This window comes from Lates calcarifer, linkage group LG16_LG22 (assembly GCF_001640805.2).
Source record: "Lates calcarifer isolate ASB-BC8 linkage group LG16_LG22, TLL_Latcal_v3, whole genome shotgun sequence".
NCBI lineage: Eukaryota > Metazoa > Chordata > Actinopteri > Centropomidae > Lates > Lates calcarifer.
Genome location: NC_066848.1, coordinates 22,683,845 through 22,709,229, shown reverse-complemented (window position 1 = coordinate 22,709,229; position 25,385 = coordinate 22,683,845). Strand labels below are relative to the sequence as shown.

The 25,385-nt window shown below is 39.6% G+C and overlaps 1 protein-coding gene across 1 annotated transcript in view; it reads right to left on the bottom strand.

Moving 5' to 3' along the window:
- Positions 1 to 24,715, bottom strand: part of opn4a (opsin 4a (melanopsin)) — a 38,437-nt gene extending 13,722 nt beyond the window's left edge. Inside the window, exons 1-2 of the mRNA XM_018660734.2 lie at positions 24,529 to 24,715; positions 1,108 to 1,250 (exon numbers count right to left, since the gene is read on the bottom strand). Of these exons, the coding sequence (XP_018516250.1) occupies positions 1,108 to 1,250; positions 24,529 to 24,693 (308 nt within the window). The 5' untranslated portion in view covers positions 24,694 to 24,715. The remainder of the gene's footprint in view (positions 1 to 1,107; positions 1,251 to 24,528) is intronic.
- Between the last annotated feature and the right edge of the window lie 670 nt (positions 24,716 to 25,385).

Below are 25,385 nucleotides of genomic sequence, written 5' to 3'. Positions count from 1 at the left end.
ACACACACACACACATACACAGTCTTTTTATTGTCTATGAAAAGTGACAAATCTCTGTGGATAAGTGTAACAAAATGGTGCTGTCATAGTATTTAGACAGGATCACACATTCTGATTTCAATATGCTACACTCTATCCATTAGATTCGGTGATGCTTGAGAATTAACAAGCTATTTTTTTTTGTTAATTGTGCATCTTGCTTTATATATAAAGACAAGAACAGTAATCTCTGTTTGTACCCAGAGATGTGGTTCAACTTTTGACACTGCTGATGCTGTTTATCTTTAACTAGAGGGGACTGACTGAAGTAATCATGTAGTTGCTCACTACACCAGAAAAATCACTCAGTGCTGCTTCAGTTCTAAAATTAACAAATGATCAATGAAACATCCATCATGGAGCAGTTCTGATTTTAATGGAAAAATCAATAGTTGCCCCATAAATGCTGATCAATATGTGGGTCGAACTCTTCTTAAGTGCTGAAGCTTCTTCAAAAGGAAAAGTGGCCACTCTGCATCTCAGATAAAACCATTTTCTGTGTGCGTGTGTGTGTGATTGAAGATAAAAGACGGTGTGTGGTCGATAAAAGTCCAGACGGTGATGATTCAGTACAGCCCGGGGACAGACACACACAGATTCAGGTCCTGATCCTCTGCTTAGCACAGCAGGAGGAGGCTCGTCTACCCCAGGCTCTGATGAAACCTCAGTCTGAAAACCCTCTGCAGCTTTAAAAGACACTTTCCAACAGTCTTTCCTCTGAGTCTCCAGGTGAAGGATTAAGGAGAGAAACAGCAGCTCTGTCCAATTATTTCCACCTCAAACACACAGCTGAGACAAAGTGTGTTTGCCCTTCAGACATGTGTCCCGTCTCAGTTACTTATATTTCCAGGAAAGAAAGAAAACTACATTGTTTCAGCTTGTGCAAACAGACTGTCATCATTTTAAAAACATTACAGAGAAAGACTGTGGAAGACTTTTTGGCTCAAAACTGCTGATCAGTAGCAGTAGCAGTTTCTGCATACAGAAACATAATCAAAGTTTGAAACCACAAAAAAATTGCATATGAAAATGAAAATTAGCAGCAGGTGTTTCAGGAAGCTGTCCTACCTGCTGAAGGCGTAAATGACGAGGAAGTTGCCGACCATGCCAGTGATGCCAATGGCGAGGATGACGGAGCCGATGGTGTAGTGAGCGTGGTCGGGAACATCCACCGTGGGGAAGGGGTACGGGGCCTTGGGCACCATCGCCACCTGGAAGACAAAACACAATGAGATGTAAATGTGCCGATCGTGCAGGTTGTTTTACTGCTCGGATCATAATCCTTTAGTAAAACCAACACCTCCTCTGACTGAAATCAGATTTTGCCAACTTTGTTTGACTATTTCTTTTTGCTGTACGATGCATCCGGTGACCCTATCACCTTGAATTTACGTTTAAACACAACACATCTGCAACAGCAAATACATATTGAAGGAAATTCAGTGAATTTGCTTTCAACCAAAATATCTCTTTCAGTACAATATCCATTTGTAGTGACTAAAGCATTGTTAAACTTTGACTAAACATAGGTATTCAGACAACCCTGGTCTCTAGTGTCAGAGTTGAGACAGAGTTGTGCACTTTAGACATTCACCATCCAGCCTGATATCCCCTGGTAACTCCACTGCTGTGTAGCTTCCTTCATTTAAAAACATTGCCTCTGAACATAATCCAGCCGGTGATCATGTTTCCACCACAACATAGCTGGGAAAACAGTTTAGTTGTATGTAGACATAATTCCTAGGAGACAGGGTTGGTAAAATCTACAAGGTCATGAGATCATTAAAATCCAATGGATACTTTACTATCTACATGATACTGTACTGTGTCATGTAGGGAGATAAAATGTATGAATGTAGGAATGATTAAATGAATTATTGAATGTAGTGTCTAAAAGGAAAGGTTTCACTGGAGACTCAGTGTGTCGAAAATCTTGATCAAAATTACTGAAGTCCATAAAAAAAGAAAGTCCAGGAATTACCTCGGCTGATGTAATATTTGTTCCTATCCTGAAGGATTTACACACGTTTCTGACGTGTGAAGGTTACACACACCGCATATAAGGACATACTCTGCTGTTGTATAATGAGGATGATTAACACCAGTTCAGTTCTTCACATCAGTGGTTTTTTTATGCAGGAATTCATTCACTTTTCACATTTCACACGTCTTTCAGAGGAAGAAGAAACCCAGGTGCAGTTTAGGTTTAAAGCTTAAACCTGCTGCCATGGAAGACTGATCGGTGTTTTAAAGAATTTGCTGAAGTAACATTAAAGTAAACGGAGAGATTAAAAAGTCCTTCATATCAATGACATTATTATTCCACACAGTGAAAAAGTGTCACATCCACAGACTCCACTAATCACTAACTACTGGCATTAATTCCTTTTGAAAGACTAATATCTCCACGTCTTGTGCATCACTGTTTCTAATTAACCTGCTCTGAGCTCCCACTCTCTGCCATGTCTCAGATCACTTCATCCTGTCTCCCTGTTGCCATGTTAACGGCATAAATTACTCCTGCTGCCATCAGAAATATCAGGCATACATAATTAGAGATGGAGGTCAGTCAGAGGATCAGCCTGTTTAATAAAAATATTTAAAAACTCTATGGACCCTGGCATACCAGTGCACTCCCAGTCTACCAGTCCCTCCTCCGTCTTCATGAACTCCCTGTGAAGACTCATGAATCACAAATTTACTCACAGTTTCCTGTGTTAAAACCTTTTTTATTTACACAGGATCCAGCCTGCAGCTAATTAATGACAGTCACTTTGCAAAAGTGTAAAATACAGTTATTCAACTAATTATATTGACCGTTTAGACTGAGAGTAAAATGTTAGTCGAGTAAAATCTATGAATATTTCTAATTGATTTGCCCTTCATTTACTCAGTCACTACATAATGATTGGGCAGGTGACAGAAATTCTTCCTTACTATTACCCATAAAATGATTCAAGTATCAACTTATATGTGGTAATGTAGGATGGAGGAGCAGCCGGTTTAATTTGCACACTGTCATATCCCTATAGGTACACTGAACAACCTAAAGTATGTGGGTACCACTGCCTGCATACTGTTGTGTATTGTTATCAGTTTGTTTGTTGTTTTTTATTGTTGTTACTTTTCTAAGCTGTCTGTCTCTATAATTTTATATCCTCAGGTCACTGTGGTGTCTTAAACCAAAGAACTGAAGGGGTAACAATCCCTATGACCTGCAGCTTCATGAGCTAAACAGTAGAAGGTATGAAACCAGTCAGAGTCAATTGACTCTTACACCTTGTTTACCTTGCTTCTCACCTGATGTCAATAACTCCCCCAATAACCCTCAAAGGATTAGCGATTTAGCTAATGGATGGTGGAAATACTTTCAAGTGAGCAGCAGAGCCATTAAAACCTGACACGTCCTTCTATTATGCTATTTCTGCACCTCTTTCCACTGCCCCAACCTCCTCCCTATATGCTACATTATTGGGAGTATTGATTTAGAGTAAGCATAGGAAGGCTTCCTTCAAAACCAGCTCAATGAAGAAATGGTTTTTCATTTCTCTATAATGCTCTGGTGGCTGAATGGAAATTAATCATACATGCTTTTATATCAACTTGGATGGATAATTTTAATTATGCTGCCCAGGATTGAGCCAAAAAACTATCTCACATCTTCGACTGGCTTTTAACAAAGACATGATTATAACAATCCTAAGATTTTACTGATCACATTTAAAGCATTTAGTGGTTTGGGCCCTCAGCCCTGAAGTCCCTGCCTGAAAAATCCGAAGCTCAAATCTTATTATTACTGTTTTTATCTTGGGTTTTATTTTATTTTATTCCATTTTATCCCAGTATTATCTTAATTGAAGAATAATGAATACATATTCACCAAACCCACAGTCATGTCATGTAAATGTTTCTCGCTGTTGTTTCAGTATGTTGCCATGGTTACAGAGTTTGCTTACAATGTTCATGACAAGGGTGATTAAACTCAAGCCAAAGCACTTGTGCATTAAATAGTTTAACACACACCAGATTCTGTGCAAACACTCGTGTGATGTTGATGCTTCATGTCTCCTGCAGTGACCCATGAAACAAGATCAAATGTTGCACACAGGAGTCACATCTGGTGCGATTTGGCTTAGATGTTTAAATGTGTGTTAAGGCTCTGAGACACAGACAACAGTCAGCAATAAATTAAAAAAAAAAAAAAAAAAAACTTGTGAAGGACGAATTGACAGTGATGGAGTCAGACATGTTGTGACAGGACACAGTGTGTGACAACAGACAGCAGAGTTGATGCAGCAGGCAACAAACATGTTCAAGGACACACATCCACCCAACTGCAGCCTCACAGTGTGAATCAGCAGGACAGTCATTTTTAATAAGTGAAACTCACACATCACTTTGTCTCAGTGTTCAGTCATTTTGGATGCACAAAAGTTTGTTTGTGTCAGAGACAAGTATGCACATTGTACTTGCAGTTATTTTAACCTCTTGACCCATGATTTCACTGCAAATTTCCCTTTTTAGCTTTAACACACTTCACATATTCAAAGAACGCATTCAAGTCGAATGGTCAAAATTAGTCCAAGGCAATGTTTGCCATATGGCTAGCTTAGCTTGCTTAGCCGCCAGATAAGTATAGTGTTCCACACATAGATAGTGTACGTTGCATTGCTCATCTAAAATATTAAAGTCATAGTTTGGCCATTAGAGGAATTGCTGTTGAATACACTTCAACTCGACAATGAGAAACAAGAGCTTTGTATCCAAAAGTACATCTCATCCTCTGGGACTTGGAATTACTTCAGTTTCTATCCTATATATAAATCCAAAATTTAATCTTGAATCTGTTTTATTAGAGACAGAGGTAGGTCACAAAACTGTAGGTGGATTGCTGCAATAGGTGATGAAGCACTGGAAATGAACAGTAAGACACTAATACTGCCAGAGTTAGGGGTTCAAATCTCCCTCCTAAAAAATATTTATACTCATGGTACTATGAGGTGGGAAAAAATATCCAGTTAGTCACATGGTGCATATCTACACATAAAGGCAAGAGCCACAGTCTGTGGCCCTGTGTGTTTCTGACTGGAACTTCATTATTAAAATGTATTCTATCTCGTCAGCAGTGAGTGTTTTCATTTCTTTTTTTTTGCCGCAAGGTCACAAATCTCTCACCAGATTAACTCCGGCACGTCGAGAGCAGCAGAGCAGCGTGGCCTGTCACTAAGGATTCGGCATTTCAGCTTCGCCCACCACTGCTGTGTTTGACTCAGGGAAGATCTGTCTGATAATTAAGAACAGTGTGCCTGCTTCTCCCAGCCTCCATCCTCACATCTCTGCTTCTCCTCTCTCTTCTTCTGGGTCTCAATGGTGGTGTATTTTTTTTCTGTTTTAGTTCTGGGTCTCTCAAGTTGCCTGGCCTGTATTTTCAGATCCAGGAAATCTCCAATAACTGAAATGAATTTTCAAGCTGCTGCAAATTTGTGGAAACTTTGTTGTTCTACTTCAAGCTGTTAAACATCTCATTTTCCCTTTAAATGTTAACTTTCTTTAAATTTAGATCTAAGAAACAGAAAAAAATTGCATGTTTCTATTAAAATCCTGCAGTTTTAAGTGGCTTTGTCAAGCTTCAGCCAAAGTAAAATTTAAATCCGTGCTTATTTCTGTCAGCTACTTTTATGTGAATATCGTCAAAAGCACCTTGACAAGAATTAATCATTTATAGGAACCATGCTCTTGGATTCATAATCTGTGTACACAGATTTGCAATCTATTCCCATGGTTTTGCAATATACTCAATCTATGCCCATGGATTTGCAAACAACTTCTGTCTTCAGGGAACAAGGAATGGATCATTTCAACAGCAATCACATCTGCCAAGCAAGTCCAATTTATCTAGACTTAAGAGTAGATTTATTGCTTTACTGTGTTCTGCGTTGGGCGTTTCATTGTGTAACGTTGTATTTATTGTACTTTTCACTCTAAAACCAAGAGAGGTAATTTGCTGAGGACTGAAAGATACCCTGGTCCAGTCCCTTGAGACAGTAAAATCCATTTTTAACCGCCCCTGTTGACCTGTTATGATGTTTTCTGTTAGGTAATGTGGATTCAGAAAGAGGCGGTCACACAGCCACAGTCACATTCAAGGACATTTCAGCACTGAAGGAAAGTGAAGGAAACACTGAAGCTAGGACGATGCTGATGGATGAATGTCGACTGTCACTGCGGCTTAATGGCTCACCTCAGTACATCATGTGAGTCCTTAAGGACTCTAGGACAGGCTGACGAGGTGAACGACCATGTGACCTCAGAGTGACAGAAGTCTGATGAAGCTGATGAAATATTGTTGGAAAAGGCATAATTTGCTCTGGGGAAAATCCTAGTTTTCCCACCCACTCTTACTTAAACACTTAAATCTCTACTGTCAAGCTGTTGAAATCCATCTAAATTGCCTTAAGCTTAACTTTAGCGCTGGATTGATCACCCCCAACTAATGTAAGATGTAACGTTTAATCGCCTGAATGATCAATTTGACATTTGGATGACAGGTCGGTTTTCTGGCAGGTCAGAAATTGTCTGTACCTGTCTGGAACTTCAGTATTTTCATGGTCAGATTTCCCACATGGCTGCTGTCAGTATATCCTTTATAAACTGTGGTGAGTTTGTTTTAATATTAGCAGTATAGCATTTTACATGTTGTAGCTAAATGTAGTCAGACCTAGACTGTTCTGTGATATAAAACCGAACTTCACAACAGAACACATCAGGCTGCCTGTATCTTCCACCTGCAACTCCTTATTTTCATTATTTAAGGACATGGTCAGTTTGTTTGACTAAACCTTACTGGAATTGCCACAGGAGTTGCAGTAGGCAGTAGGTTCCAGATTCATGTTGAGTTTGAGCTGCATGTTGTGGCCAGGTGACTAACTTGTACAGTGTGAGCATGAAAATCACAGAAAGGCAGATTAAAATGTGTAGTGTGAATTATCAAGAGCTCAAACTTTTATTTGTTTAATCAATTGTCATTTCTCTCTTTCTGTTTCTGTGCTTTGTTAGGGTTAGGGTTAAGAAAGTAATTGGCTACTATTTTCAGTTGATTCAAGTTGAGTCATTCAACTCAAGTGGAGTTATTGTAGTAGTAATACAGGAATTTACGCATCATCATCTTCATCATCACCCACACTTTACTTAATTTTCTTTTCTGTTTTGTTCCCCACCACTAAAACCAAACCTGCACTCTTGAATGTTGAGGTTAGAAAGTCAGCGCTCACACTGAAATTTCTGTACTGAAGCTACGCAAATGCAACATTATGTGGAAGTCCTTGGTAACTTTATCAAATGCAATACATAAAAAAGGCCAAATCTGAGAGTAAAAGAAGTTCATTTAAATGTGAATTTCATGGAACTCATCTATAAGCTCATTGTTTCTATGTAATGAGCTACAGGTTAATTAACAGACTACTGAGAAGTGAGAGCTCCACATGTAAATTATCTCTGTGACTTTACTGGAAGGTCGTTTTTCTAATTACAGCCATTTCTCCAACCAGCAGTCCCATGAGATTATTTAATGAGCGTGTGTAGAAACATGGCTGTGAACGCTGTGTGTTATGTATTCATCATTAAAATATGGTAACACAGTCACATTACCTTTTTTAATTTGGAGATGAGTCTCAGTTAAAGTGTGGTCAAAGTGAGGTTTTGGTTATTGAACAATTTTCACATAAGTCATTGTTCTGTTCATTTCTGGGGAGGTGCATGTCAGGCTACAGCTTAGGCTATGCTATACCTACAGAAGTATGAAATGGCCTTAATTCATTATTCTCCATGAATGAAAGCACTGCGCACAGCTATTAGAAATAAAGAAAATCTAGACAGCTGACTCCAGAGGAAGAGATAAGAGATAAAAGAGGGGTATTACTTTTGTTAGCATCATCCACTTTGAAATACCTCCACACCCACCGACATTGCTCCTCCTTGCTCTAATTAGCACCTGACTGCCCAACTGAACGTCACGCTGCCGTAAAGTGGTATCGGGACACTTTTATGAATACGAGTACGAGTACAGGAACAGGGTATCGGACAGATACCCGATGCTGGTATCGGTATCAGTGCATCCCTAATTTTGCCTATTTGGTGTCAAGATGAAAATGTTTGAAGGGGTGGGTGTTGCACAGGGGCAAGCTGGACTCTCGAAAAATGCTGGATGCTGCTAATTGACTCGCCACACATGTATAACATGATCAAATTACAACATTTTGGCTAAATTTCACTTTATTTTGTCATTAGAATTCTAAAGACGAGGGTAACTCCCTGTGAATACTGTGGATACTATGTGAATGCTTCAGAGTTGCAACATTTCCTGTGTTTCTCAACATGCAGCATTATTTACAGCAAGTATGTGGAACAGAAATAGAAAATCTGAACTGGATATAAAGTGGATCAGTGCTGGCTTACAGCTGGCAGGAATCCATTTCTATTTTAATTATGTAATACAATTACACTGTGTACCTTTTCTATATGCAGCTGACCCAGATTACTCTCATACTGTAATTACAGCTGTGTCTGAATCACTCTGGATATAATTAAAGTTTCCACAGCTCATGTATATTATCATTCCTTATTGGCTCTATCAGTGCATTCTCTCATTACAGTGGTTCTCATGGTCTTTGTTGATGAAATCATCTCAAACTGAGGCTGTGTTTGCCAAACTTGTGGCTTATGGTCTAAAGGACAGGAGAAGATTTACTAAAGGATCAGCTGAGGGAGGATAACAGGGTATCCTTTTTTCCCACTGCTTGACTGAATGTTATGGTTTGGCTTAGTTTGTCTTTGTGTTGTGTTTTTCTTTTTGTGCTCTCTCTGTTCCCCCTCCCTTTTCTGTTCTTTTGCAGAGCTTGTGTGTGGCAGGGGGTGTGGCTGGCTCCTCCTGTTGGCTGCTGAGGCACACCTGTTTTCACTCAGTCCATTTCCCTCCACCTTATAAGCCCGGCCTTCACTCCTGCTCGCTGCCAGAGTATTCCTTGCTCTTGTTCTGCATGCAGTTTCCTCAGTGTTTCCAGTGGCAAGATTGTCCTGTGTTCTGCTGCTTAAGACTTCCTCCTGCCAGCCAGCTCCCTGCCTCACCTGTCTGCTTTTTGTTCTGGCTTTGGTTTGCTTCATTATTAAAGAAACTTCTGTTCCCACTCACTTGTTAATGTGCTTCTCTGCTTTGGGGTCCTAACACTGAACACTTTATCATAAACAAATGGAGGATTTGTTCAACAAGTATCTGGATGAAAACGAAAAATGAAACTATCCCACTATATTTTACATCAGCACTGTAAAAACAGAGATCTGAAAGGTGCTGGTTCAAATCCCAGACAAGCTGGTGAAGTGAGCGGAGGAATAAAAGCTCAATTATCCTTCTCCATCAACATGTTGAGAAATCTGTCTTCTCTCTATCTCTTTGTCCTTTGACACCCACTCATCAGATTCATATAAATCTGTTTTTAAGGTTGTTCATTAATTGTGATCTATAATAAACTGTGTACATGAAATATACACTCAGTCAAATCTGCGCATATATTGTATGTTCATGCCGCTGCCTGTTCAGCCCATACGCCTTCACATAAATGAGTGTTGATCTTTGTTCCTTCTGTTATTGCAGAAGGAACCAAACTCCTGCTAAAGCAAGTTCTTCTCCATTTTCTCCTGGATTTTAAAGGTTTACAGATGTGGGACTGTGAGATTATTTATGGATCATAGTGATGTGCTGTTCAAAACTGAGTAACTGAGTCTATTATCTGTAATGATACCTGCAGTTGTTGACCTGTTGATAGATGTGGGGTGTGTTTTGTCTCTTTGTCTTCATCTTAAAATGCTGGATGCTCAAAAACAACTGGAGCCAGACTGGCTTATTTACTGATTTTGTACACACACACACACACACACACACTCAGTCAGTTAATGAAAACCAGACAATCTAACAAACTTCTCTCAATCAAGAGATTTGTTTTTCCTTCTCTGCTCACATCAGTACTCTCCAGCCTGTGGAGTGTCACCCCCCTCTCTCCCTCATCCTTTCCTCCTTCCTCCCACTGTTGAACATCAGTGCACTTGCTGTAAATCTGCATCTTCACAAATTGGTTGGCGACTTAAAATTCAACTAGTGTACCTGAGCCGATTAAAATCCCCCTGTCAGCTGGGTTTCCAATATCAAATATCAAATCAGAAGATTTTTGAAAATGTAAGTGTTAAATCAGATCATATGGAGTCAGGGATGCATGACAGTTTGAAAACCACTGTATTAATTACTCAAAAAAGAAAGTCTGTTTGTGTGGCTGGTGATTTGTTTGTGTGTTTATGTTGTTGTCTATTTATATGTCTACCTGTTTGTTTGTCTCTCTATCTGTTTGTTTGTCTGTGTGTTGGTGCATCTACCTCCCTGCCTGTTTATTTGTTTGGGTTGCTGTCTGTTTATGTGGCTGTTGGTTTGTCTGTTTACTTGTTTGTGTTGCTTTCTGTCTGCTTATGTGGCTGCTCTGCTGTAACGCTGAGTCAACAACCATCAGCAGAGATAAAAAAAGACTGAGGCGACAGAAGCTTTGGACCAAGAAAAAAAAAAAAAAAAAACAGCACCATGTCTCAATTCCAGTTCCCATCAGCCCTCAGGGGAAGAGGTCGGAGGAGGAGTTACAGTTATAGAGCAGAGGGAGTGTCTGCTGTACTGACACATTGTTCTGAACAGTAGACAGGGTTTGGGTTTGTGTGTGTGTGTGTTATGTGAACTGTAGGGTCAGGAACTTGTCAGATGTCCAGCAGCATCTGACCCCCTCTGCCATCTCTCCCGCTAAACTATCACATCTACACATCTAATGCCAACCAGAAGCATTTCTTTTTTTCATCTCATCTCATTTTAATCACATGTATTTTAACGTCACTCCACAGACCAAATACAATTCACAAACGTGATCATTTTGTTTTACACTTTGTTCATGTGTGGTTTAGAACAGGTGCACACAGGCCAGGTCATTCAACACATATCTGTTCCTTTCTGTGTGTTGGTAACTTTGTTTACAGCACTTTCAGTTCCACTATAACCATTTTAAGTACCAGAGTAGCCTAAACTAAACCAATAAAAGCATGAGTGCTAACTCTATTTGAGTCCTACAGACATGTTATTTAGCCATTGTTGTCCCTACTGAAGATTCCTCTTTTTCATTCTTAATTTTGTAGCAAGGTCTACTGTCTCAGGCTATGACTTACTGACCACTCCTGCTATCTGGTTTTATGCACTAAAACTAAACTGCTTGTAATTCACAAGTCCTCCTCTTTCACATGAGTACACTCACAGCTGCAGATGAAAACCCAGTGGATATAAAGCTTTATGACAGTGAGAAGCCAGACTAAGCTGAACTTGCTTTGTGATTCTGGCCCCTTCTTTTACTGTTTATACATAAAGGCAGAGTCGATAACAAATGAAGTGCATCACTGAATATTGCAGACAAAAATAGACCAGGCCTCGCTCACATGTCCTGTGGAGATCAAGGCAACCCCTGCTGCTTTCATAGCAGAGAAAGACACTGCATATCAAATGGCACACTTATTTTACACATTAGAATGCAATTGACTTTTTATCTTTCTTCAGAGATGATGTCAGCGAAATATGTTTGTGTGGAGGCTGACAGATTTCAGTTGTGGTAAATTGTAATGAGATTCATGATATTAGTTACTGACATGCTGATAGAAGGAAAAAACACACAGCTCATGTAGTGAGCACAGTTTACATCAGATCATTGAAAAAACAAACAGTTTACAATTCAGCATGAAAGGTCTATGGTGATGAGAAAATCAGAGGAAGATCACTGCCAAGGCGTTGGGTGTGTGTGTGTGTGTGTGTGTGTGTGTGTGTGTGTTATCTGTCCTGGTTCTGAACGGCAACACTGAAACTTTCCAAAACAAACCTCCAGGCCTCGGAGCTGCTGACTGATTGTTAAATTGATCCGTTCAGTTTGACATTTCTGCTCCGTCTGAAAAGAATTATCTGTCCGGAGGGTTTTGTTTTAATTCTCTGTTGCTGCTTAGTGATCATCCAGATTTCTTTCCCCAGTATCCATGGAGTCATAGTTAAATTTATCTTTTAGTCATCTATGAAAGTTTGTTTATACTGTTTATTAGTATCCCTCTGACTCATGTTCCCCTGATTGTTTCACGTGAATTTGAGCTGTAAAACCACAATATGCTACTGATAGAGCATTACTCAAGATTATTATTTTTATTGATATATATCTCGTATCTCTTAACTCTGGATCAAATCAAGTCAAATGTAACTAGAGCAGAATGAGAACCTGTAGAAACACTAGAAATAATGTCCAAATATTAAAGTCAGGCTAAAAATGAGTGTGAGATTATTATATATGTGCATTAAGCACAGAGTCAGCAGTTTTTGTTTTTTGTCTGAATAAGCTCTCAGACAAAAAAGAACATACATCGATCAGTCACAACGCTGATAGATGAAGTGAATAACATTGATCATCTCGTAACAATATAATGTTCTGCTGGGAAAACCTTGGGTCCCGACATTCATCTCATTCATCATCATCTTACTTTGACACCTACCACACTAAACATTGTTCTAGATGAAGCGCACCCCCAGTGGCAGGGGCCTCCCACGACAAAGAGTCCAAGGTGTTGACCTGGGCTACAAACTCCCCAGATCCCAATCTGATCCAGCATCTGGTGAAAGTCAAATATGTCCGTGCAAAGATACAATAGACACATTTACGGGCAAGCTGCCATGTACCTTTACACGCCTACATAATCCAGATACAAACACTAACAAACAAAGTGGGGCAAAATGTTCCATCTGAACACACAAACACACACACACAGTGTATGTAATATAACAGGATCAGACAAAGTCAAGCTGGGAAGAAAATCTGTGGAGAAAATTCAAATCATAGGCTTGATGTAGCTTGTGTGTGTGTGTGTGTGTGTGTGTGTGTGTCTGATTGAGCTTCACATTCTTCAAAGAGCTGTGAAGGTCCAGTTTTGGTTTCTTGGTTCAGGTCAGAAGCAGGTTCAGGAGAATCAGCTCCACCAGCTGTTTATCTCCATCAGTGAATCAACTCAAATTCACACAGCACGGGTGGATGGGAACAAGAGTTCACTCACATTTTGTTTGGATGATTTTCTGGGAATTCTGTTAAAAATGTGCTGTACATTTGGAAGGAAACTTGTTCGAAAAGAAGAAAGAAATGTAACTAACTGAAGGGCCGTGACTGTTTAGCTGTGAAATCGCAACGTTACTGACGTCCTGACGGCTCATTTAAAGGAACAGTTTGTGAATATGTACTGTGTGTATTTCTCCATGTATTGAGCATTTTGGTACTTTCACAGTATTTATATACAACCTGGACCGTCTGTCTAATTAAGAAGACATTCAATTGATTGCAAAATAAAAAAAATAACTATTAGTTACTAAGTAGTTGCAGCTGTTACTTTGAGATAATGAGGCTAAAATTACTATAGGAACAACACGCCTGCTTTTAAGAGAGAGAGAGAGAAAGAAAAAAGAGTGTATGGTCATGTACTGAGATAGTTTCAGTGGTGCATAAGAGAATCTAAAGGAGAAAGGTGGTGGATCGTTTAAAAGTGACTCAGTGTGATATGTGTGTGTGTGTGTGTGTGTGTCCTCTTTTCATCAGCCAGCCTTCCCACGCCACAGCTGACTGAACTGCTGCATCACATGACGATCATCGACATTTATTCTGTGTGTTTGTGTGTGTGTGTGTGTGTGTGTGTGCGTGTGCGTGTTCATGGTCTCTTACACAACAGGCGTTATAGAACTGATTCAGGTCAGTGTTTGATCCTCACACAGATCAATAACTTCCACCACACTGAGTGGAATCAAACAGGTGCTCACTCTGACACCTCCAGACATTTAATAAAAACCAGAAGAAGAGAAGACATTTGTGTATATTATCATTAAACCTTGCAGGTTAGTGTATGTTTGTTGTGTATTCTGTGCATTATATAAAGAAATATTTATCATAAGCTTTATATAAACCTCCCCAGTCAAAGCCAGACTCTGTCAGCCCCAGCTGCACTGAAGGTCAGTGGTGCTCCAAACTGGACTAGTTATACACAGAAGAGGGAATAAAGCTACTGAATTGGGACAGAAATGTGCTGATCATCACTATCAGCTGATCTTAACACTGCTGCTGTGCATTAATTTTTTTCCTTGATCAAACCTACAACCACAGTTAGCTGGATAATGAGCAGGCCTTTTGAACCTGACCCATCCATGAACTCCAGACGTGGCTGCTTCACTCCTCAGAGAAGAGTCAACACATCAGGACTTTGTTATAATTGCACAAGATTTTATGACACCAGGATCCTTTGGTGTTTGAATGATACAAGTTTAGGCCAGAAGGGGATTAACAGTGTGAGGAGAGGTTTAAAATTTAGTTTTGACTTGTTCCCACGTCCTCTGTGGACCAGTGGCTCTGAGGTCCAAACAAACTGAAAGCTGTGGCCTCAACAAAGACAAGACCAACCAATTTCACATTTAACAGCATCAACATGTTTGTAAGGTTACTACATGTCTTATTTTCATCTCCAAAATGCATGTTTTGATCCCACAGTCTCGCTGTTTTACTCAAACTTTAGCAACTCAGATTTCCGAATTTATATTTTTCATGCAGGAAACAACATGATTCATATCACCCTGTTGACTTTGTCTGTGTTTGCTTTTTGGCATGTCACTTTAACTTTCTGATGACAGATCACAGCAAAGTTTTTTGGCAGCAAACTTTCAAATCTTGGTTGTTAAAGTGTTCTTGAATGCATCAGTATGGAGAGTTATAAAAAAAACATGAAATTAAACAGCAAATCCTTTGAACTCACAGATCCTAAATCCAGCCTTCTGCCTCACCTACAGGGAATTATCTCATACATCTCATGCATACATGTGTGTGCATAAGTGTGTGCGTGTGTGGGGTGGGGTGGGTATACTATATATTAGCTGCACATATTTCCTGCTATCATATGATCTTGTTATTCCTGGTTTTGGTTTTCATTCCTCTCCAATCCCTTTACCTTATAAAGATTTTTTTCTCCAAAGATGATTTCCTGAGCGCTCTGTTCTATTTCTGCCTCAACCTGTATCAAGTACTCCAAACTAAACAACAAAACAGAATGTGCTGTCATTTCTTTCCAAAACAACCTTCATGAGAATGTTTTTTTTTTTCCCTGTCCCATCAGCAGGACCTTTATAAAGCCGTTACAAAAGACCATTTCAAAAATGATTTGTGTGACTGCTTTCTGGTTAAAGATAACAAGTAATCTGGATCATGGTTAAACCAAAACAACACTGAATGCTGGTCAGAAACAGGATGTGAACATCAGCCTTCCATATCAAGACAAACCCAGTTCGACTTCTACTCTGGGAGCTCTTGTAGTGTTCACACTACTTCCACTTTTGCCTCTGACGACAGAGGATTAATCCTGGATTTGGTGATTCAATCAAGAAAATAATCAGCAGGCCTAAAACACACAAACACTATTGTAGAGCAACTATTTGCTTTCACTGGACAAACTGGGGGATTTTGAACTGGCAGAGAGGGATGCATTCTGCTCTGCGTCCATATAGGTATGGGAAGAATGCACACACACACACACACACACACACACAGCCATCCTCTCCATGCAGACAGACATCTTAATCATCTCCTCAGTTATCATTTTCAATAATAGGAAGCTATCTTATGTTCCCTGGCCGGGACTCTGTCAGGATCTGTCCACAGTTAAAGTTCAGGTTCAGTTCAACATAAACCTCCTCCTGGTTCAGAATGATAAATGAAGATGAAATACCATCTCCAACATGAAATTACTAGGCAGCTGCGGTAACTTCAATAGAGTAAAAAAAAAAAAAAAAGAAAAAGTGTTTTTATCTATCAGTGTTCCCCTTACCATTGTCTTAGGGGTGACCTTCCCAATATGACCTCCCTACCCCCCTAAGAAACCAAAAACTGTATGTTATTTACCTAATCTATGTTGTACTCATTTTATGTCAGCCCAGTGTTAGAGTCTCTACTGTGTTTTGCTGACATTTACAATCACGTTTCTCTCCTCTTATTGTGTTTCACCTGTGTGTGCAGCCCCTCCACACAACTTGTTACATTAAGGGCAATAAAAGCTCCAGTGTGTTAAAAATCCCACAATATGGCAACAGTGCGAGGATGCTAGCAGTTCTTAAAACCAAGGTTTGCGGTGTGGGCCATGACTGCTGCATCCCACCTCCCATTGTGGCGGGTCACCAAATTACTAACCCTAATCCTAACTGTTGCAGGAAAGGAAATAACATCATTGGAAGCCACAAAAACACAACTTCACCCGAAGAAGATGTGTACATTTTTCCACAGTTTTTTCTCCTCCTTTTCTTTTTCTTTTTACCTCTCTGCCTTTACCCCACTCATACCAGTTTATTTCAGTTAGCTGCACTGGTGTGAAATTTCACTTCTCTCTCTTAATTTAGTTAAGTCAGTGTTCTGTGTTGTTTTAATGTTTGAACATGACATTTCCAATGCAACAAGTAGTGATATCAGTTGTTGTAGTAGTAGTGGTATTTGTAGTCAGATTAATAAAATGTATATGATACCAAACGTGAATCCTCCACTGACTTTCTGTTGTATTCGTGAGTTACATCCTGACTGAGGTTACATGTGAAAAGTCCAAATGGTTTAAATACTCTGTTAAATGTTATCAGCCGTGCTAAGCTGCTGGAGCCTTTTCAAGTGGTTACCATGTAAAATAAATACATTAGCCAAAACACAAGATGAATGTGTGACATAAGGCCAGACGGCCGTCTGCAGGATCAGTTGTGTATCACACATCATGACAGGGAGCTGAAATACTGGACATCTGCTGAGGGTAAAAACCTGCTGCTGGATCAACGGATCAGTCCCAGAGCTGTGGTTCACAAATCTGAGCTCCAGAGACATCAGGGGCCGTTCAGGGAACGTCTGGGTTCCACAACACAATAAAGAACAAAGTTCACTACAGTTCAATGAAATCCAGTTTGGTCGTACTGACTGAAGCTTTGACTGAATAGATAGCTGACTGTATCTGCCACCAGAGTAACAAAGACATTGTTAACTAATTTACCTAATTTATATCCTTTGGTATAAACATGCATTGTGAAAAAAAGTGATTTTTCTTCACTGCATTATTTAATTTGGGGGATTTTTAGAGGCCTGAGGAGGTGACAGTATTCAGTGCTTAACGAGAGTCAGAGAACTTAACATTTGTGCCACAGATTTCTTATTATTTTAATTTAGTACCATAATTTTGGTACTCTCAAGTTCCACAGAGAGACATTTAAACACATTTGGAACTGATCAGAGAGACAAAAACTATGTTACTATAAATCCAGAAATCTGTCTGTCTGTCCTTTTGACAACAAGAGCATTGCTCTGGACCTGAGTAAGTGCAGTGTCGACTGTGAAGGTTATTGGATGAGTGGTTCTCAAGAAAATCAAAAATACACACCCTAACCCAACTGACAGGGGGTTCTTTGAAATCCAATAATTTTTACTGGAAGCTACTAAATGAATCAACATCAACGTTAATGAAGCTGGCCTAATTAATGTTGCCAACCTGTAGCTCCAACCTGAAAATGAGCTGAGCAGCAGAGGATCATTGATTACAGATTACAAACTACTTGATCTAAATACTGGAGCTCCTGATCCACAACTCTGAGATTAACATGCTCCAGATTTTGGTCTGATGCATAAAAATCTATCCAATATCTGGTTTGCAGCTGTTTCTAACTAGCTGCGATCAGCTGCTAATTTCTCTAGAGAGGTCTCCACTCTGCTGAACTACAAAAAACACAGTTCACTGGAGTTTGTAGAGAGATGTTACAGAATCTAATCAGCAGCTTGGAAAGAACACATTAACCAATTATAGTTCAATTGGACATGTTACATTAATTATCTGCAGTTGATATGATCTACCGCTGCTGATGTCGTCATGAGAAAGAGAGTAGAAATGAGAAGCTGCTTACTTTACCTATAGGTCTTTGAAAATAAAAAATAACAACGGGAGATTTATCCAAGTTGAAAGTGAGATTTTTTTTTTATCTGCCTGGGTTATTCAGGCTGCCCAAGCAGAGTCTATGTATGTGAAACGCCATCCATGCTAGACCTTGCAAAAACAAACCATTTCCATATCACGGAGGTAACATGACTACTTTTCTTTGATATTATTTTGTCATCATCTTTGTCAGCTATAGCTGCCATTACTCAAGCTTGTTGTTGACTAGCAAAGTTCAGATGTACAGGCTTCTCCAAGGAAACGGCAACAGTCTACGTTACTGTTGCTCTACGGAGAACTGCTGGTTTGAGCGACAGCAGAGGAAGCACTAATTTAAATTTGCAATTTAGCAGCTTCACATAGTTCAAAAATAAAAACTGGAATTAACCAAATAAATTGATATATTAGCCAGCCTGTGGAAGCATATAAGGAATCCAGGTATTTACTGACTGGAACCAGAATCAAAATGGAATCCGCATCAGAGTCCAACCCAAGAAGACTTCGTCATCATTTATACAGCCCAACATCACAAATCATAATTTGGACCAATGTCAGGGCTCTGAATAAAATACACTAAAATACACTGCACTAAAAACCACATCATCATGTTAAGCATGATGAGAAAAAGTTTAATATGTCATTTCCGTAACGTGAGGTGCTGGCTCACACCTGCAGGTCGGGGTAACCCTCTTTCAACCAGACATATGCTGAGTAGAAGACAGCACTGAAATGTCATCAAAATGTACAGTCAATGTGTTACATCAATGTGTCACATTAACCTACATTCCTCTGACTGGTGTTTAGGAAACAGTCCCCATGTCCCTGTCTGTTGACATACATGTCATGTGTTCACATCCATCAACATCCCTAAGGCGTCTCAACCTTTTCATTTATTGAAATGATGGACTCTCTCTCTCTCTCTGTCTCATGTTCAGGTTATCAATAACTGGCTCCGAATTGGAACTGGTTCCATATTTATGGCATCTAGCAGCTGAACACAAGTTTAATCACCAGTTTGTTCCATTGCAACATCTTTAATCATTCTATATCCTGAAGAATGATGGAAAATAAGATGCTCAAGATAAACTGATTAATTAAAAAAAAAAAAAAATACAAAAGTTCTGTAGCTGTCATGTGTGAACTAGCTAACGTGATATGCAATGCACATTTGTCCATTACTTCATCAATAAAATTCAATTACTTCTCAGTTAGAGTCAATCTGTTGTACGTGGATGGATGAGGACGGTTGTATCTCAAATAAATATGGTCATAAATTACGCTGGGCAACAAAATGATAATGATAATTATTGCACGGTCGATACACCATCAACATGAAAAGAACAGAGTACCAGGCACATAGGCTGACACACAGCACAAAGCATAGGTGTAGCAGCTGGCAGCAGCACATGTTTGGGCTACTGCAGCCAATGACAATAGAAAATATTAACAAAAACTCAAACAAAATCCCCAAACTGACACAGCCCAAGGCTCAAAAGATGAGAAGGTTATTGAAAAGAAGGGTCAGAGGAATTCAGTAGTGTGGAGATATTTTGGCTATTCAAAGTCCAATAAGAGCAGAGTAGCGTGCACTGCAATTATCACTAATCTTTTTAACCATCTGAAGCAGTGCCATCCTTCAGAGCACTCACAATGCAAGACTTCACAGTCCCAAAAAAAAGGATTCTGTAGAACAGCTGAACAGTTAACCACACAAGCAGTTATGATGAGGAAGGTGTAGATTTGATGTTCTATCTTAACTCTACATTGTAGCTAATTTGTACAGAGCCACTTATTTTAAGCAAATCTTACACTGTTAGATCATGGCTTATAATTGCTGCAACAGCCAGCTCGGATTTGTACAATTCCACAGTTGCATTCCTGAAATACAAGATTTCATAATCACTATTTACTCAATATTTAAGTTTACATTTTTATTCTGATAGCAGCTGTTATCATTAATGAAAATGTGACACTGACATTGCTAAACTGCGCATTTGTATAATGGAATGAGATGAATGACTCAGTGTACTGTGTTTGTGTTGAATAATCAGTGTACTGTGTTTATGTGAACACAATGTACTGTTTTTAACATGTGCTTTTACGTGTGCTATCTGTTAACTGAGGTATGTGTGTGAGATTTCGCACAGTGACGGACCATCTCCCTGAACAGCACACCTAAGTAGTCAATAAAAATCAGGCCAGATGTGGAGGACCTGATGTGTGTGTGTGTGTGTGGGATGAATTCAGGATATGATCTTATCCAGGTGAAATCCAGATGGGATTCAAAACACTTTGATTTGATACACATTATGTGTCTCTGTTCGGACAGATCACAATTCTGATTACAGTTTATCTTTGCTCTTTGGCTACATGGACTGTAATGAACCTGAATCTGTTTGTGGTAACTGCCAAAAATGCCAGCAGAAGAGAACCTTACAGAGTTTAGCTGTTACTTTAAGTCTTCCAAATTCATTGGTACTTTAGAACTAAACATAGTGTTTTTCATCTCACAGCCCCTATCAGCAGGACAACATCATTTGTCCTTGTGACTTCAAGGCTCTTTCAAATCAGTTGTTATGATGTGACAATGAAATGGTCAGGGTTTGGTTAGGTTTAGACACAATAACAAGCTGAAGGTTTGCGGGATGGTCGCGGTGTGAGATAAAATAAGCCTTAGCCTTAACCATGTTAAGATATTCGTGGAAAAAATCCTTTAAGGTTTGCAGACCTTTGTCATCAAGGTGACAATAATGAACACATGTTTATGGTTGTAAACGATGGTGGTCTTGCTTTAGAAAAAAAAAGGTTGATTCTCAATTGCAAGCAGGAAGCAAACAGCAGTCTGCCGTCTTTGTTCATCTGATGTTTTATTGGGATACATACTGGAACAACTGATGTTACTGTTCCTCTTGGGAGGACAATCTCATTAATCATAGCTTAGAAGTCATAACTAGTTAGATCAGGTCTGTCAAGCTTTGGATCTCTCCACGTGTTGAAGTGCTGTGTGTGGGGCTCTAGCAAGAGAGAAGTCTTTAAAGCTTCCCAAAACCAGAAACACAAGAGAAAAAGTGTAGAGAAAGAATTCTAAGTTTGTCTGCTGCAATCATTGGCATGTCCTGCCAATAAAGATATTACCTACAGTAGTAACCAAGCCTTAATTCCAAGGACAAGGAGCATAATATTAACTGACTACATTAGTTGCAAGGTTTCCTGCAGCTGTCAGGGTATTTCCAGAATCCTGAAAGACTCTTCCAGCCATCTGGATGAAAAAATATTTCTGTCCATTGCACAATGTCCTTACAATTCTGACTCATATCCTAGAGTGGCTACTACTATCTGAAGTTATTTCACATTTATGTTCACTGTTTTATAGTCCATTCACAAACTTTTCATTTCACTGATAACAGGAGCAGGAACGTGAGTCAATGAGTGTAAAGCAACCAACACACCTACTAGAGGTATGACGATTCTCCAAATCCATAGTTTGATTCAGACCTCGATTTTAGAGCCATGGATTAGTTCGTAAGGTGGTGGGGGTGTATTGTTGTATCATCTTCCTGTATTGCAATACAATATTGTGGACATTTGTATCGCAGTTTCACTTTTGGTTTCAGAATCGTTACACCCCTAACACCCACATACTCTGTAGTATCAGCATCACACTGCAAATAGTCCACTGCAGCACTGCTTATATTGTTATCTGTATATAATTATTGTTCAAGTAAGCTAAACATTTTTGATCCAAATTTAATCCACATGTAGTATCACAATTTACTGCAGCAAGTATTTGACTTCACTTTCTCTATGACCTTTAACGTCAGGGAGAACGGAAGTATGTTGACAACAAATAGCGTGAGAGCACAAAACTAACCCATGGCACTACTCAGTTATTGATTCAACACTTGATAGTGCACAGGCACAGGTTCATAAGGGCAGAATCAGACTTGAGCATGCAATCCAATCGTGCATACTAATTTCTGAGTCTACTTTCTCAGTTTTTCCACCTGTTTTGGCTTCTGGGCATTTGAGATCACAAGAGGTTTTTGACTACAGGACATGCCCATGATCAAAGCTAGGTAATTTGCCAACAAGTTGAATGTGATTTTAGCCATCTAGTGTCAACACATTTAGATTTTTATTATGATACCTGTTTGGCCCAATATGCCCATTTACCAGCTTTTATTTTGAAAGGAGAAAGGAGGGTCTAACAGGTCAAGTTTGTGCCCAGGGTGAATGAGCATCAGCAGGTTTGTGCACATACATGATTCTGCTCTTACAAATCCATACATGTGAGGTCTCAAAGGGTGACTTGCAGACTGTGTAGCGCACATAATTTGTTTTCTGCTCACTGAGATATTTCTCCATCAATATACTTCCATAGGGGAATCCGCTTGACAGAGAAAGGCAAGAGAAGTTACAGAAAATCAGACAGAGTAGATGTGCATTTAAGAATAGAGGGAAGCTATTTTCCCTCGAATTCTCACAACCCTCACCAGTCAACGTGATACAGCCCTGTATCAGAACTTTTAAAGTGGAACAAAATCCAGTCTTAAAATAGCTGCATAAAAAAATCAGACTGATAGTGGTTTTTTGGCGCCTGTCATTCTAAAAACCGAGCAGCCCAGACAGGTAGTGGAAAGTTGGCGTGAGAATGAACCAGAGTTGGCAACTTGAACAGCTTAACATGCACCCATGTTGAATCAATATCAATACAGCATTTGCAGATGCACGGATGGGCGTTCTGAATACAGACGTCAATATGCATTTGTTCAACAACATGCAGCAGCCGGAAAACACAAATCAATACCAGACACACAACATGATCCTCTGGAAGAAATGTGTAGACGGCTGCATTATCAGTCCTCCACTGATCACCTGAACATCCTGCAGGTCTACAAGGTAACCTCACCACTGAAGGGGAAAATAAAGTCGACCTTTCAGCCGTGAACTGTGACGTCTGTGCAGCTCCAACGTGTTAGTGAAGCAGAGAGATAACAGAGGGACACTTCTACACCGCCTCCTGCATCCATTTCTCTGTATGTGCGCTTCATGTGAGGTGTTCAAATCTGACCGATGTAGCTTCAGACACAATCTAATGTTTTTTTTTTTTTGTCGTGTGCAGCAGAGTATAAAACCATGCGGCTCAGGCAGCCTGCCTGATTTCACAGAGTCAAAAAACAGCCGTGCAGTTTGTCTGATGAACCAAACGAAGAGCAGAGAAGTTGCATTCATGCATTTCATGCTGATGCATCCAAGAGACATACTGTGCCATCAGCACATCTCTGTAACTCCCTCTCTCCTTCTGTTTCTCCATGTCTCTCCCTCTCTGTCAGGGTATATCGACTAGATAATTACACTAAATTGCCAAATGCAGGTTGAGTTCCATTAACCTGAAATCTGGAGGGTTTGGTTTGGAAAATTGGAACACACACAGTATTTATAATACTAGCAACATACAGCCTTCGAATAATTTGTATATATTATATATTCACTGGTTCTTCATTTGCAGAGCTGTAAACTCCCTCTCAGCAAAATTACAGATCCTGAAGCGAAGGAACTGTGGTATCTTATTTTTGTATAAAATACCATCATAGGTTCAAATCAAAACATGTAATCATATTCAAATGATTAATCTGAAAAGACATTATGATTTATTTCTGGCGTTTTTAATCTGTAATTCTGACACTTTTTGTATTGTTCTTGTTCTCTACTGCTGGCTAATTAAATTAGGGCATGAAAGTTTAATTTCATCTGATCAACAGGTAGCCTATAGCCTACATGGTCTAATAATAATGGTGTCTGTTGTGTATGTTATATGAACAGCATTGTCCTGTTATCTAATTTACCTACCTGCTGCATTTCGAACAGCCCTGTTGTGTCGGGGAGCACAATAAACCGAATCCCGTAGAAAAAAAAACGTTATATTTAATATCTATTTGTTTACTGTCAACAGCAGATATTCAGTCAAATGTGAAATCTGACTGTTTGAATATGACTGATTCTTCAATTTGGCAATGTCTAAATTATCATTTGAGTTTATTTTATATGAATATGTGTTTTTAAAAAACTCAGCAGGCATTCATTACATCGTTTGCTGCCACATCTACAGTGTATTTCGATGAAATAACTCACAAGACAAACGGGCGAACTAACTCAAAAAAGACATATTCATATCTTTTTTTTTTCTTTTTTTTTTTTTTTTTACCGCTTGGTGAATCAAATGTATGCTGAATGAAATAAACATTTCTTTGGGTGATCTCTACGTGGTGTTCTACTGACAACTACCAGCCAATCAGCAAGTAAATATTAAATTGTTGGTGTTAATAATGGACTTCGGTGACAAACTGTAAACACACACGAGCAGTTTCCAGACACTGAACCGGTGCACAGAACAACGTGAGAAGTTCTACTCACCGTTGGGGCGGCCGAGGCGGGAAGCTGCAGCTCCACTATCCGGTAAGCATCCACCGCCGAACCGTTGCCGCTCCACGCGGATGCTGCTGACAGCGCCAGGGTCTCCGTGCTGCGCGCCGTGCTCTGCCGCGCGGACCGCAGCAGCGCGCTCCTCCCGCCGTTCATCCTTCTCCGCCTCCTCTTCCTCGCTCCTCCTCACGCGCTCTGTTTGCATGAGGAGAGAAACACCTGACGGGGGCTAACTGACAGGTGACACGACGAGCTGAGGTGTGCAGCAGGTGGAAGTAAAGGTACACGAGGTCAAACACAATGTGAAATGAAATCAACTGTAAGTGAAAATACTAAATATGGAGATATAAAGATATCTGTACAGGGCAACAAGGCTGCACGGCCACATACTTTTTTTCACAGCAGACATTTTGACTTTAACAGAAACGTGAACTGACTTTCAGCTGAAAGAGCACAGGTGGACATTAAAGATGGTTTTGTTCTAGTAAAAAAAAAAAAACCATCAAATCCCCCAGTGAGCCAGCATGTACTAAACCTGCACCTGGCTCCTCTAAATGGAAAACATGAATTATTCTGCCTTTGCTTTTATTGCTTTGACATATTAAAAGGTCTGCCATGAAGGGAATTGTATAATGATATCAAATCAGATCTTTGTTTTTACATCAAGTATAAACTGGGAAATGAAGTTAACCCTGCACACATGGCCAGTCTATCACATAGAGACAACCATTCACGCTCTGAACTGTATTCATAGATTGTTTGTTCTTATCCTCTAATATGACTCATAGAAATGTCTCCTGTAATAGAGCCACATGGTGACACTTGCACCTGACCTTCATTGTTTAGTC